Genomic DNA, 13,527 nt, shown 5'->3' with positions numbered 1-13,527 from the left:
CTCGTGAAGACGTTTGCCAGGTCAAACTGAAGGCATCTGTGTGCTTGCAACCTTATTTTTTGTGAAAGAAAACCTTTTCCTTGCCAGGAATCTGTGGTACACCACAGATAGAAAAAATACCGAAATCCAGCTGATGGATTAAATAGAAGATGAAAGATAACATCAGATCTCAATTAAAAAGAAATAAATAAAATGCTATTCTGGTAAAACGGCCACTACAGACAAACCTAATCCTTGGACCTAATCAGGAAAAAGAAAAGGGGGGGGAGAAGTGTGTGGGGGGGGTACCTGGGCTGAGAAAAGTTGTCTCAATTTCCCTGGGCTGGGAAGCTGCTATTGTTGACTCAGACCCACTTTTACTGCCAGGAGAGCAGCGAGCTCATTGCAAATGCAAAGCCCCAGCTGGGGGTAGGAAGAACTAAAAGTGTTAAATGCTCGGCTCATGAGTGCCAATACCAATCACCTCTGCATTGCGGAGCCGGGGTTCCTCCCCCTCCCCTCTCGCTCCCCATTATTCTCCATTCAAGCTGAAAGCGAGAAGGTCTTTTCCTCTGCCATTCTGTGTCAGCCAGACTTGGGAAGCTCCGCAGGAATTGCTGAGAGATCCAGAAATGCACAAAAGCCTCCTTCCACAAAGCGCCCTTTCATCTAGGCAGTGTGTCTATTAAATACGTCCTGTTAATGTGCATACATTTTTATAAAGAGATTATAAAGTGAAGACTCAGTCACTAACTCAACTGCACAATAAGATTTTTAAGTCTATTACTAGAAAACCGGGGTTTAAAACGAGTAGCTGGGAATGCTTCATCACTCCTCTGTAGTAATACTCAAACAGGTCTCGCACCCACAAGTGACAGCCAAGTCATACTCTGTACGTTTTAATGCTTTGATTTCTTTACTTGGTGACACGCAGGCACCTCCGGCCACGATCCCGCCGCATTTGGCGCTGTTCAGATAGGAAATGAGACGGAGGAGTCGAGCCCTAACAGCATCCCCGCACCAAACGTGATGCTCGGAGGATATCGGTACCCTCTGCCTCGAGGGCCTTTGGGGTGACAGCTGTGTCACGCAAAACCCCACCGCACGCCACCACCGCTCAGACTGAACACACGCCAAAAGCTGGGGTGCTGCAGGTACGCTAGAAGTCACCTGTGCAGTCCCTGCCCTCCCTTCTTGAAGTGCTTTTGGCAACTTCTCACTGACCTGTTCCGTTGGGCACAGTGGAAAAGAGGACACTGGGGTGTCCCGCCCTGCTCCGGTCACTTCTTGTCGTCCCAAGACACGCTCTGGGGAAGTCACAGCATCATCGCTGCTTTGGCAGGCTGGCAACGGGAAGCTTCAAAAAAAAGACTGATGTGGATCCTGCTTGTCTGTGGTGGCTCCAGGATCAACCGGTGAGCTGCCCTTCGTTCCTTAGCATTTGCTCCTGCTCTCACCAAAACCAAAGCAGTAAACAGCCATCTTACCTGCCTTCTCCATTACATCCCTTCCTACACGTTCTTCTCCCTTTCCTTTGCCCACTGGGATCTCCCAAGAGTTTGAATAACTCAGGTAGATAAAAAATTCCTGCCAGACCTGGGAAAAAACAAGTTATTTTTTTCAACCCAAAGGGGAGAACAGAAAGAATCCACCTTTTTTCCTTTCTGCATCAAAGCAAGGCCACAAGTTGACAGTCTTCACCAGCGTGGGTATGGCTTTACTCCAGCCTCACATAACGGCCTCTGCAGGATCTGCAGCTAGCCACACGACCAGCCCACAGACTTACTGTAGTAAGATTTTAATATTTTAAATATCTTTTTGGACACACAGGCAATCAGACTTAGGGCCTTAGAACACGAGCACCACTTCTTGGGAACCCAAGTTGTCACCTGCGCTTCCAGACGGGCCGAGGTTCGGGTCCAAAGGCCCTGAATACACAAGAACTTTTCTTTTTGTATCAAACCCATAGCAAAGCGTAGATGAATAAAAAACAGCTAAGAGCCTGAAGAAGCCTCAGCTATCCAAGCGCACATCAAAGCCTAGCAGCCCTTTCTAACTTGGCTGAGAGGTGGCAACAGCTTTCATTACATCTTCAAAGCACCCCAAAACAATGCCCGTTTCTCTGCTAACCTTTATAATGACTATCTTACCCTATCCTAGCTGCTTATTTTTTCCTTTCACGGGTTTTCAAGCCGTTCCAAAGCATTCAGATGACAACACGTGAAGCAGAGCACGAGGCAGCAGGCCCCGCTCCTCACACGCCCTCCCAGAGCACGTCCATGTTCCCTCCTTGCGGGCCCGACTCGAAGCCTTCCCTTCCCACCTCTGCTCCTTCAGGAGAAATCCTCCACTTCAAACACCGAGATCTGTGGTTATGGATGTTGGCTTTCATTTATTTTTGGAGGCTGTTATTCTATTCTTGGTCACTGCAACCTCAGACTTTCAAATGCTGCTTTTTCATGGGTCCTGAATGTATTTTTTTGAGGTATTTCTAGACCCACAGCAAACAACTTACTGAATAAATGCATAAATATGAAGGGGGATGCAAAATTATACTTACATCATCATGATGAAGCACTATTTTAAAATTCATTAGGTCCAATTCCTTACCAGACAGAAACAAATGACTAGCCATTTCTATCAAGGTAGATATCTGCTATTAGGGTTATATTGAGGTTTTTTCTTTCATTTTGGCCTGGCATCCACAAGTTTTAATGGAAATACCGTACTGTAAGTAGGTCTGTATCTAAATTGTTAAAAACTGACTGGAACTTTGTGATAAAACGCCACACTCCCAGCCGAGAGCTGAGCACAGCGCAGGCACCTCAGCCAAACACAGCCGGGTCTTCCACCCGCTGCCTTCAGCAACCATTAAATACCCCCTAGAAAGCCAGAGGAGTCACTGCACTCTGTTCCCTTCACCAAACTCAACACCCGAAACTACTGTGAGAATCAAAGGGGAAGGACGTTGCTGTAAAAGCACCAGATATTACAATTTGAAGCGATAGCTCCGTTTCAGTCAAAACTAAGCAACAAACAAGAGAAACAGCCCTCACCTTACTGCAAATCACACACCCAAGCAGTAACGCATGAGGGAAGGTAGGCTTCTAAATGCCATTAGTCGCTTGCCAACCTGACATCGGCGAAGCTAATCTAGAGCTAAAAAAGCTTGAAGATTGCTGTTTTCATCCTCCTCTGCGATGTATTTACTAACTTTTTTCCAAATGTGATTTTTTTTTTAAATCACGGTCTCCTACAAGCAAAATACAAGAGACCGTATCCAGGAATAACACTTTCTAATTTTAATCTAACAGACCAAAGACTTTGAAATTTGCGGTTTAAAACCAGGTGCCTGCCCACAGCTGGGGGACGTGCCAAGTCTGCCATCCCCAGCGCTCACTCCCGTCCTCCTGCCAGCACCAGACAGAGCAGTTCGCCCCGTACATCGTTTCCTGTAGCCGAACTCCACCAAGCCAGACCGAGGGAATAAATCCCACATCACACCAGGCAAGCCCCGGGGAGCCACCAGGGCGAGAAATGAAAGGCAACTAAAAAAACCCACGTTACATCAAATTCCCTGGGCAAAAATATGTCCAAGGAAGTCTGAACGCCTAGCCCACGGTTGCAGCATATTTAAATTAAATGTCCTTTCATTGTTAAAATTGTTAAAGGTGTTATTCCTAAATTAAATATCCTTTTGTTTTATCCTTCACATGCCTGTCATGCAACACACAAGTTCTGTCCGTGAAGCGTTGGTTTGGCCAACGGCCTGCCTGTGCCGGCTGCTGGCAGCTCAGCCTCCAGAGCTCGCACCGGGTGAGCCTCCACCACGTACAATTACCTCAACTGCAGTTTCTGATCCACTGGAGGGGACTTTTCTCCCGTGTATTACACTTGTCGCAACGTGGACAGAACCTGCTTTTTTGCCCAAATGGTATTTAGGTCTCTAAAACCAAAGTCATCCACCCCATAAGACTTTCCAAGCCATTTCAGTACCGAATGCTGCTCACACGCTGTAGGAAAGCCTGCTGTGAGACCTTATGCTCCTGGCCCACGTAATTCGGGTTCCTTTGTTTTCCAGCAAATAAAACGCAACGCAGAGCTCAGAAGCCTCTAAGTGCAAAAGAATATCTTTAAGAGGCACGTTGCTAACACAGCTTTTCAGCACAACAATGCATAATTGTACCTGTCTTTTCCTCGGCAGCTTCTGTGATAATCACGGCACCTGAAGAGCCACCACAAGGGACAGATGGGATAAACTCTGAGAAGCAGGGGAAGGACAGAGCAGGGATGGCACAGCAGGGCCTGGGCAAGAACTGGGCAGCTCCTGTGCATGCAGAGCAGCCGCCCCCATACACACAAGTCCCCCAAAGCCGCAGGAAGGTCTGCGGCGTCACGGTGGAGACCACAGTCCCCAGCGCGCCAGGAGCGTGCTCTCAGCACCTGAAAAGCCAACAGGTTGTATCAGTGAATCAGCACGAGCTGCTCCCCCTCTTACTCCAGCTGTAAACCCCTCCTGCTCCCGGGGCAGCCCTCCGCGGGCTGCTGAGCTGCCTCCGGCCGTGGCTCCCAGCCTCGGCTCGCTCCAGGCAAGCAGGCTCCCACCACAATTATTTTGGGCAATCTGTACCTTCTCCCCTCCACCCCAACACCACAAACACCTCCCCCTGCTGCGTCCGATATTGCTCCTGAGGTGAAAGTACTGCCCAGGAGGAAATATTTCTCATAGTTCCTTGGCAGAAAGGGAGCGAACCAGGAGCTGAACTGGAGACAGGGAGGTCACAAAGGCACCACACCGAAGGGTCGTGGTGCCATCACCCCGCTCTTGTGCCGCTCAGCTCACCTGCGGATGCAAGCAGGGATTTCGACTTAAAAACAATTTTCAAAATAATAACAATTATTTAGCTCGCACTATACATGCTGCTAAGGCTATAGCAATCAGAATTGGAAAAGTTACAGAGGCTGAGCCAGGTGGCACGTGGTTTCCACAGCTCCACTTTTAATCCAAATAAACGCTCATTAACAACAAAATAGGAAATAGATTAACTGCTTCTTCACACACACCCCCAAGCAACAACACACAACCAAATTCCAGCCTTGATAGGTGTGTAAAAAAACCACCAATCATCAGAATAAGGAGCGTAACGTTGCCTCTTCCATTCATCCTCCTTGTGGCCGCAAAGCAAGCTTTGTAGGAAACCCACTGAGCTGCCAAGGGAGGCCTCTGGAAATGCAGCTTCCAGGGGATTTTCTTGGTCTGGAATCCACAAAAGCAGCACAGGAATCCTCCTGCAGCCCTACCAGGGCACATGCACAAGAAACTCTGCTTAAGAAGTCCCAGCTTCTAGAAGCTTTTACAGGAACCTCCAGATGTGTCTATTTTCAAGGCTTTTTCCCTGGCCTCATTCCCACCTGTGACAATCGTGAGCGTAGCCAAAAATTCCTCTCGCATCGCAGGAGTACGTGCGAAAGAGGGCCAAAAACGGACAAAGAGCACTCGCTAGACAGCCCCACAGAACTGCTGCAAGTGAAATTGCAGCTTTTCTCAGAAGCGTGTTACGGCTTTTCTTCTCTGCTAGGAGAACGGTTGCAGCCTCGAAGCACAGAGCGAAAACTGAGCAAAGCTGTGTTTAAAGGGAAACGACGCCAGTGAAAAGTTGGTTTTATCAGCTGCTCCTGGCTGAGAAGCCGGTAAAAGGAGAGGTAATAGTTTGTTTTTACTAACGATTGGAATTGTGCAAATAGACTTTGGCAAAATCACTCGGGAGACTCTAGAGAGACCTCACCCACAGCTGATATAAGTGACTCCGGGAAACCTTTCCATGGTCCCGGAAACCACTACCATTGACTTGTGTCACCATCGTTATTTCACAAGTCGGCTCAGATTCTCTGCAAAATTAGCACAGCACCTCACAGAGACCCGTACCGGAGAAGGACACACACAGAGCAGGATCCCAGCAATGACTTCGCACGTACTCTGTTCCACGCTGCAAAAGGCACGACTGAACGACAGACGCTGGATAAATATCAGTATTAAATTCCGTTTTCCATGGGAAAGAAAGCACGAGGATATCCCTTCAGACTTCACTACCGCTGCGCATTATGCAACAACAAGAAGCTCCAGGAAAGCCACGACTGCAGAGCGCTCTGCTTTGCCCGATGCTCAGTACTTCACAGTTTTCTGCTTTATTCTGTGTTAAGCCCACGATACAAGGAGAGGTAGCACAGCTGTTAGTTCAAACTGCCAGAATTTCTGACATACAAAACCAAAACTGACACACGAAATGCGCTACTCAGATTTTTAACTTATATTACCCATGTTCAGGAAAAAAAAAGAAAGAGAAAAAACCCAAAGTGACTGGTTTCTATTCAACCACATGGAAATAAATCATTCCTGGGACGTTATCGAGCCCTTACAGAAGTCCCCAGCAGAGCTTCCCATGCACCCTGACGCACGCCAGGTTGCCGTGAGCAGTCAGCATCGCACACGAGCAGCCCGGCATCACAGCCGCGAGTTCAGGCCACAGAGTGGCCCTGGCAAGGGAAACGGGGAAATGGGGGACACTTCCTTACAGCCGGGCACTCCCCCACAGCAGTGTGCACAACTGGTAAGGTTCCAAGCTTTTTTTCCCCCCTTCAATTTCTTCATCAATAACTGATAAACAGAAAAGAGTAACTGTTAAATAAAAGACTCTGCTAATACTTAATACATCCTTTTATCCATGAACATAAAAAACTACTGACAAACAAAATAAAATCCTTCAATACTTTATATCTTCTATTCTCAAGCGTATCTTGCCTTTCCATCTGAAATGAAGTGAAAAGCATTCAATTTTACTTGACAATAAGTATTAAAGTTCTTCTCACGAGCTCCTGGTCAAGCTACCGGTGCCACCGCAGCTTCTGCTGCGTTAGGACCATTAGGCACCTCCGCTGCTGAAGGAACCTACGAAAAAAAGCTGGCTGTATTTACTTTCCTGCCTTCTTAACCTACGCGTTATCAGCCCTGCCACAGCCGAGAGATTCCCCCTTGCTTTACGGCTCCCTTGGACGTCTTCCTGTTAGCGACTCCTCCGTCCCCCCACACCTGGCAGGGTCCTCGGCGCGGCGGTGCAGGGGGACAGCTCGCTATCTGCCGACCCACCTTGCTGCGCCGCATCCGGCAACTTTTATCTGCGCAGGACAGCTGCGTTCTCCCTGTTTGAAGCAAAATGTCAGTCTTCGCTACTGCACCCAGGCTTACAGCGCTAACGATGCCTCGCCGCTTTGAAGAAACAACTCAAAGCCTAATTAAAAATTCAGATTCGGTCTCCTACGCGCCGCCGTCCTCCCCGCGCTTCCACCAGGACCTCTCTGGATCTATTGAAATGTTTCATGCTGGAAATAAATAAAAAAAGAATCCAAGTGGAACAGGATGAAAAACTGCTGCAGTCTCGGGCTTTCACAGAGCCTTGAAAAAGGCTGGCGGAGCTGGATTCAAACCAAGACATAATCATGTAAACCAGATGAGATTTTACTCCACTGATTTCTACCCTGTAATTATTACTAAAGCGAGCACTACTGCCAAATTGCAAGAAGGATCTACTCAACCATTTATCAGCCTTCCTTATTTTTTTTTCCCCTTTTGTATTTCAATTTCACAAGCTGGAATCAACGTGAAAATAAAAGGAAAAAAAATGGAAGCTGTTTTCCGTGCTGTCATTTGGTCGAGGGCTCTAAATTGTCCGCAGATGCCCAGGTTTCGGATCCGGTGCTTGAGGACTCGCAGCATTTTACACCACTTGCTGCACAAGAACTTCCCAGTCACCCACAGATTTATTTACAAATGCTTATAGAAATTAGAGGGGCAGTGTATGAAACCCCTATTTCAGGGGTGGAGAACCAAGGCTCTGGTATTTCGACCGGTCTGCAGTGCAGCTTGAAATGGGATTTCTCTCTGCCAAGCTGTAAATCCACTGTCACTAACCAGAAGGACATCCCACTAGAAAAAAAAATATATTTGTACTCTGCCAGTGTTCTTTTTCAAAGAGATTAAATAAGCAGACAGTTCTTGTGACTGTGACTCTTTGCCATCACCCAGAAATCTTCAAAGAATGTGGATTTTTCAGAAGGAAGGTGTCACCTCATCCTCCCCGCAGGAACCCCGGGACATCTCCGCGTTGCTGCACCGTTCTGGTCCGCGTTCAGTCTGTGTGTCTTGAAGAACATGCGGCTGGGCGAGGTATTAGCAAAATAAACAGAACACATTTGCCAGTCAGGCTGCAGAAGCACGCACTACGCTGTTCATTATTTTTACATGTCGCTACGTCATCTGAGCAAGTATTAATATAAAAACAAAAACAGAGCAACAAAACCCACCACAGCATGGAAAAAAATGGGCAGCAAGCGGCTATCTTCACAGTCAAAACCCATTTATTTCTTCCAACCAACAGACAATGAGAAAGGGCCCTGCTTCCTTCATGGAGTGAGCGTAAAGGATTCAGATGGCAGAGCTGTCTTCAGAAATATTCAAGGCCCTCTGGGCCTATAACTTTTGTTACTATCTGGCTAGAAACATCGCGGCGTGTATCTTGAAAGTTATAAATGCACTTAACAGTGCTTTTCATCTTCAAAGCGTTGCTTAATCCTTTCAACTCTCACCGAAAGCATTATATCCCCATTTTGTAGGCGGAGATGCTCCCTTGCCCAACGCTACCAAGAAAGCGCGGTTCAATAGTTCTCACCTTGTGCGCCCCGTGCCGCTTGGAGGGTTAAATCCTGCCAAAACCAAAACAAAACGCTCGCAAAAGTTCCCACTTACTCTTTTCCTGCCTTCACCTCCCGGCTGAAGAATTTTGGTTGGCTCAAGCAGCGACCTACTCGGTAATTTCAACTGAGTCACAGAGCCCTGGCTAAGCCTGGCCAGGTAACGGAGCCGAGGGAAATACCGCTGGCAGACGAGGTCACGACACAGCCCCCATTTTTGGTGTAGTTTTAGCACAAGGAGGTGCTCAGTTTGTAATTACCGCTGGAGTCTGCCGCCAAACTGAAATCTGTTCCCAATAACTACAGGGCCACCATCCCCACGCGCTCTCACTAACCAAAAAGAGGATAACGGTTATGCGTAATTTCAGGTACCGTACCTGCGTCCTGCTGCTGGTGCACGACCCCGTTTCTTTGCGTGGTTCTCTCCCAACACCCCGACAGGATCCTGCCTGCGGGGCGAAGCCAGCAGAGCCCGAGCCCCTCACAGCAGCGCCTTTCCCCGCTCCAGCCCCACCAAAGCTGGGGGGCACGCACCAGTAAGGCATCTTGCCACAAAGACATCTTCCTTTGGATTTCATTTCCCAGGCACTGGAGTACTTCAGTACGGGCAGTTACAAACAATAACGCTGTATCTTAAAACGGCAAACGTCTTCTGCACTGCTACGTCGCGTCCATCCACCCGCACGCCAAGCGGAGGCTTCTCCTCCTGCCTTTGTCACCGCACAGCAAGGAAAGAAAGGCTGCGGGGTGGCTGCTTCTGGTTAGACTGGGAGCAGCGCTGATGAATTTTGGGGGAAACTTAACCAGATCACCCCGGGCAGAAAGACGGGCACACATTTGCACATACACCAACCCACGCTACGATGCACGAAAGGAAACGCACGCGGCGTTCAAACACGGCACCGTCACTGAGTGCGGCTCTTGCAGAACTGCCCTGCAGAGCAGGAACGGCAATAAATAGGTGCCGGAGAGAAGTCAGGCTATTGATGGACGTCACGGACCACGTCTTTTCCAGGAGCAGCACCGAGACCTGTAACACCCAGCAGAGGCAGCAGCCCGCACACCTCCAGCCCAGCGGCACACAAGGGCTCCCACCCGGCGAACACCGTGCGACACCTCGCTGCCACACCGCTGCCCCGCGGTTTTGCACCCTCAGCTGCTCCGCGCAGCCCCAGCGAGGAACAAATTCACACGTGCAACCGGAGCACTCGCAGGTATGAGAAAAAGCATTGCTTAGAAGCACCAGTCAGACACTCAGCAGGCGTCTATAAATAGCTGAGCTGCGAGTGCCAAAAACAATTGTCAGGGCGATGCTGGCATCAGAAATCTCTCATCCTCCTTCTTCCCGTGGCTTCAGCCGGTATCACAACGCCGACGTACACGCATCTTGTTCCTCCCAACGGGGCAAAGTAATGCGATTAGGTTAAAAACACCAAGCTCGTCTTACTGCTGCACTAATTACGTGAAGTTCTGGTAAAGGAGAATGCAGGACAGGAAGGAGACACTGCGCAGACGAGACGGATCTTGTTTATAGCGCTGACTGCTGCTCCTGCAGAAATCCAGTGTATTCTCCAACTCCCAGCTTCCATACTCGTTACACCCTGCCCTTCTTCACAGGCATGTAAGGCTCAGAAATTTGGGGGTTCTCCTCTTACCTCTTCCACTTGCTCCTCTAACGTCTCCTCTGTAGGCTCCCCCTCGTCCTCCCTTCCCTCGCTTATGGAGGCTCCTTTTACAATCTTCTCTTTTCCCAGACTCTTCCCTGAGCTCAGACACGCCCCAACCACCCTCTCACCTTCCCTCTCTTTAAGTAAGCATTTCCACCTGCTCCGCCACCCACTGGACGTTTCCTCCCCGACTCAGACCTACCCTTCCTCCACAGCCCTCTCCCCCACGCAGGTCCCGTTCCAGCGGCTGGTGACACTCCTCCTGCCTATCACCGGGACCCGCGGAGCGGGAGCTGCAACCGAGAAGGACCAAAGCGTGACGGCAGGGTGCAAGAGCAGCGTTCGGTCCTGCCGCTTCCCCCTCTACGACGTATAGGATTGAATAAAACCACAGCTGCCAAGTGTTTGGATATTAACCTTCCTTCTCACTACCACAGCCACCTGTCTCCTACCTCCCCAAAACATCTCCCCCAGTTTCATCCTGCAATTATGGATGTCTCCCACCTCTGCCCCTTCACTCCCTTTGCCCTACGCAGCCACAAGCACCAACCACCCATTGTCCCCATGGCTCCCCACCGACTTTGGACCTGCCTCCAAAGCCAGGGCAACACCCATCGGTTTAGATCCAATTAAAGCACAAAAGCCCTCTCCCTTCTTCCGAAATCCCACCAGCATCCCTTATGCCTGGGCAGAGCACCCGCTTGTGCTCCGATGGTTTCCACGCTCACCACCAGCCCCACACAAGCGGAGGACAGGGGAACTCCGCGCCAGCTCCACCCGGCCCCGTCTGGGCAGGCTTAGGCAAATTCTACCCTCAAATCAAGTACGAACCACGGGCTGCAGTGACACATGTCATAACATTTTTTGTTCTACTGCGGGAGGTCAGCAAAGAAGCTTCTAAAATCGGGGGAGGTTCGTTTCCACCGGTTTTTAATCTTAAACAGCTGTAATAATGTTACAGGAGGGAGCACAGGACAGGCTGCACGTTAGCTTGATGGGAGTTCAGGCAGCCAAAATATTAAGCTTACAAAAATAGAGCTCGGTATGAAAAGGGTTTTCAGAGTTTAACTACCAGTTTCACCGCATTACATTACTTTGGGGCCTTAAATAGCCAAGTAATAGTAAATAAGGCTTTCTAACGTTATTTGCATCCCTGTGCACCGGCACCCAGCTGGTTCCCTGGCCAGGACAAGCGACTCTCAGGGAGATGGGGCTCTCCCTCATCCCTGCAAGGCGCGGTGTGCAAGGTACCCACGTATATTGCTGTGCAAGTTGCTTTTTTTAAAGACAACATGCACTGAAGATGATCATATTAAGGTGTTTTTAATAGTTGATTTTCTTTAAAACACGCCAGGCCACATTTAGCAATACAATTACACTGACTTACTTCCCACCACCCGGCACCCCAGCATTAAAGGATTACGCTCCTATCTTTTGAGGAGAAATACGTCCGTGGGGATGCACAGGGTGTGAAAAAAGCGACTCTCCTGAGCTGGGTACAGCAATAACCTCCCCCGTTAAGCGAAGCCGTCTCAACCCACGTCTTCCCAGCCTCGAGGACAAGAGCAGCGTTCCCTCAGCGTTTCCCTGGACAAAACGCGGCCCGGGGAGGCCGCCCCACACAAAGATGCTTCGGAGGTGACAGGACGGGGCCAGTTTGGAGCAGATAAAAGGCCATTTGGGTAGAGACCCCCGCTGACCGCATCAAAGCTTCTCCCTTTCAGCGCGGGAGGCTTTTCAAACTGAATTCGCTCCCCCCATGGCAGGGGCTGCCCGGGGGCCGGCGTGTGGGGCCGCGGGGAGCGACCCGCGGGGCTCGGCCCCTTCTTTTTGGGGCCGCGGAAACGCAGCGGGGACGGCAGCGAAGCAGCCCCCGGCGGCCCGGGGCCGCACAAAGGGAAGGAAAGTTCGCAAAGAAGGGAAAGGAGCAGGCGAAGAGGGAAGAGAAAGGGAGAAAAGGGGCAGCGCGGGGATCGGCGGGGAGGCGCGTGGGAGGGCGGCGGGGCAGGAGAAGCGGGGCCGGCCGGGCCGTACCTGCATGGTGACGACCCCCAGCTCCTCGGCGGCCAGTTTCCTCATCTGCGCCGCCACAACTTGCGCTTCCTCCAGGATGGCGAACTCCGCCTCGGCGGCGCCCAGCCCGCACAGCAGCGCCAGGCACACGAGGCCCAGCGGCCCCCGGCCCCGCGGGCTGCGGCGGCCCCGGGCGGCTGAGGCGGCTGCGGTGGAGGCGGCCTCCTCCCGCCGCCCTCCGCCCCGCGCCATGCTGCCGCGGCGGGAGGGCAACTTCCCCCCGGGCCGGGGGGCTCGCTAGAGCCGCGGGGCGGCCGCCATGAGGGGGAAAGGGACGGCGAAGGGGACGGCGGCGCCGCTGCCCGGCCGGCTGCGGGGAACCCTGCGCGCCGCGGCCCCGCCGCTGAGGGAGAGCGGCGGCGGAGAGCCGCAAACCGCGGAGCAGGGGAGGAGCGGCAGCGGCGGGGCCGGCAGCGGAGTGGCGGCGGGGAGAAGGAGGCGGCCGGGGGCAGCGCGGGGCCGGGCCGGGCCCCTTCTCCCCTCCCCGCTCCTCCCCTCGGCCGCCGCCTCCCGCCCGCCCGCGCCGCCTGAGGAGGCCGCGGGGAGCGCGCTGAGGGGCCGCGACCTGGGAAGGCGGCGCCCTTTGTTATTCGCCTTTTATTTGGTTGTTTTAAAGCAGCCCTCCTCCCCGTGTCAGCGCCGGGCACCCCAGCCCAGGAGGCCGGACGCCAGGCGCTGCGGCACCCACCAGGCTTAGCTCCGTTAACACCCCTGACGGAAAACCTCGAGGGTCTGCGCTGTTTTTAAACGCATTTAAACCTGCAGCGGCCAAGTGGCCCCGGTACACGCTCAGATAACTTTGCCTAAGAGCCCGTTGTGTCCTGCAGCAGAAATTCCACAAGTTAACGATTCATCACCACCCACCACCAGACCCGGTGCTCTCATGCTCTTACTCGTGCCGTGCCTCGTGTAAGCCGTGTGACTGCCCCTTAGTGCATGCTGCCGGCTCCTGGTGTATGAAGTACAATCAATACAGCCTCAATATTATTTCCCATAATCACAGAATCCCAGAACGGTTTGCGTTGGGAGGGACCTCAAAGCCCATCCAGCGCGCCCAGCCCAG

At 51.6% G+C, this 13,527-nt stretch overlaps 1 protein-coding gene across 2 annotated transcripts in view; it reads right to left on the bottom strand.

Moving 5' to 3' along the window:
• CACHD1 (cache domain containing 1) overlaps positions 1 to 12,935 on the bottom strand; it is a 111,464-nt gene extending 98,529 nt beyond the window's left edge. Inside the window, exon 1 of one of the 2 annotated variants that reach the window (XM_083845687.1) lies at positions 12,426 to 12,935. In XM_083845687.1, coding sequence (XP_083701813.1) covers positions 12,426 to 12,656 — 231 coding nt within the window. In that variant the 5' untranslated portion in view covers positions 12,657 to 12,935. The remainder of the gene's footprint in view (positions 1 to 12,425) is intronic. The other variant, XM_083845688.1, reaches the window with a different exon arrangement.
• Positions 12,936 to 13,527: the final 592 nt, after the last annotated feature.

This window comes from Anser anser (assembly GCF_964211835.1).
Source record: "Anser anser genome assembly, chromosome: 8".
NCBI classification, from domain to species: Eukaryota; Metazoa; Chordata; class Aves; order Anseriformes; family Anatidae; genus Anser; species Anser anser.
This window is presented reverse-complemented; position numbering and strand designations above follow the sequence as displayed.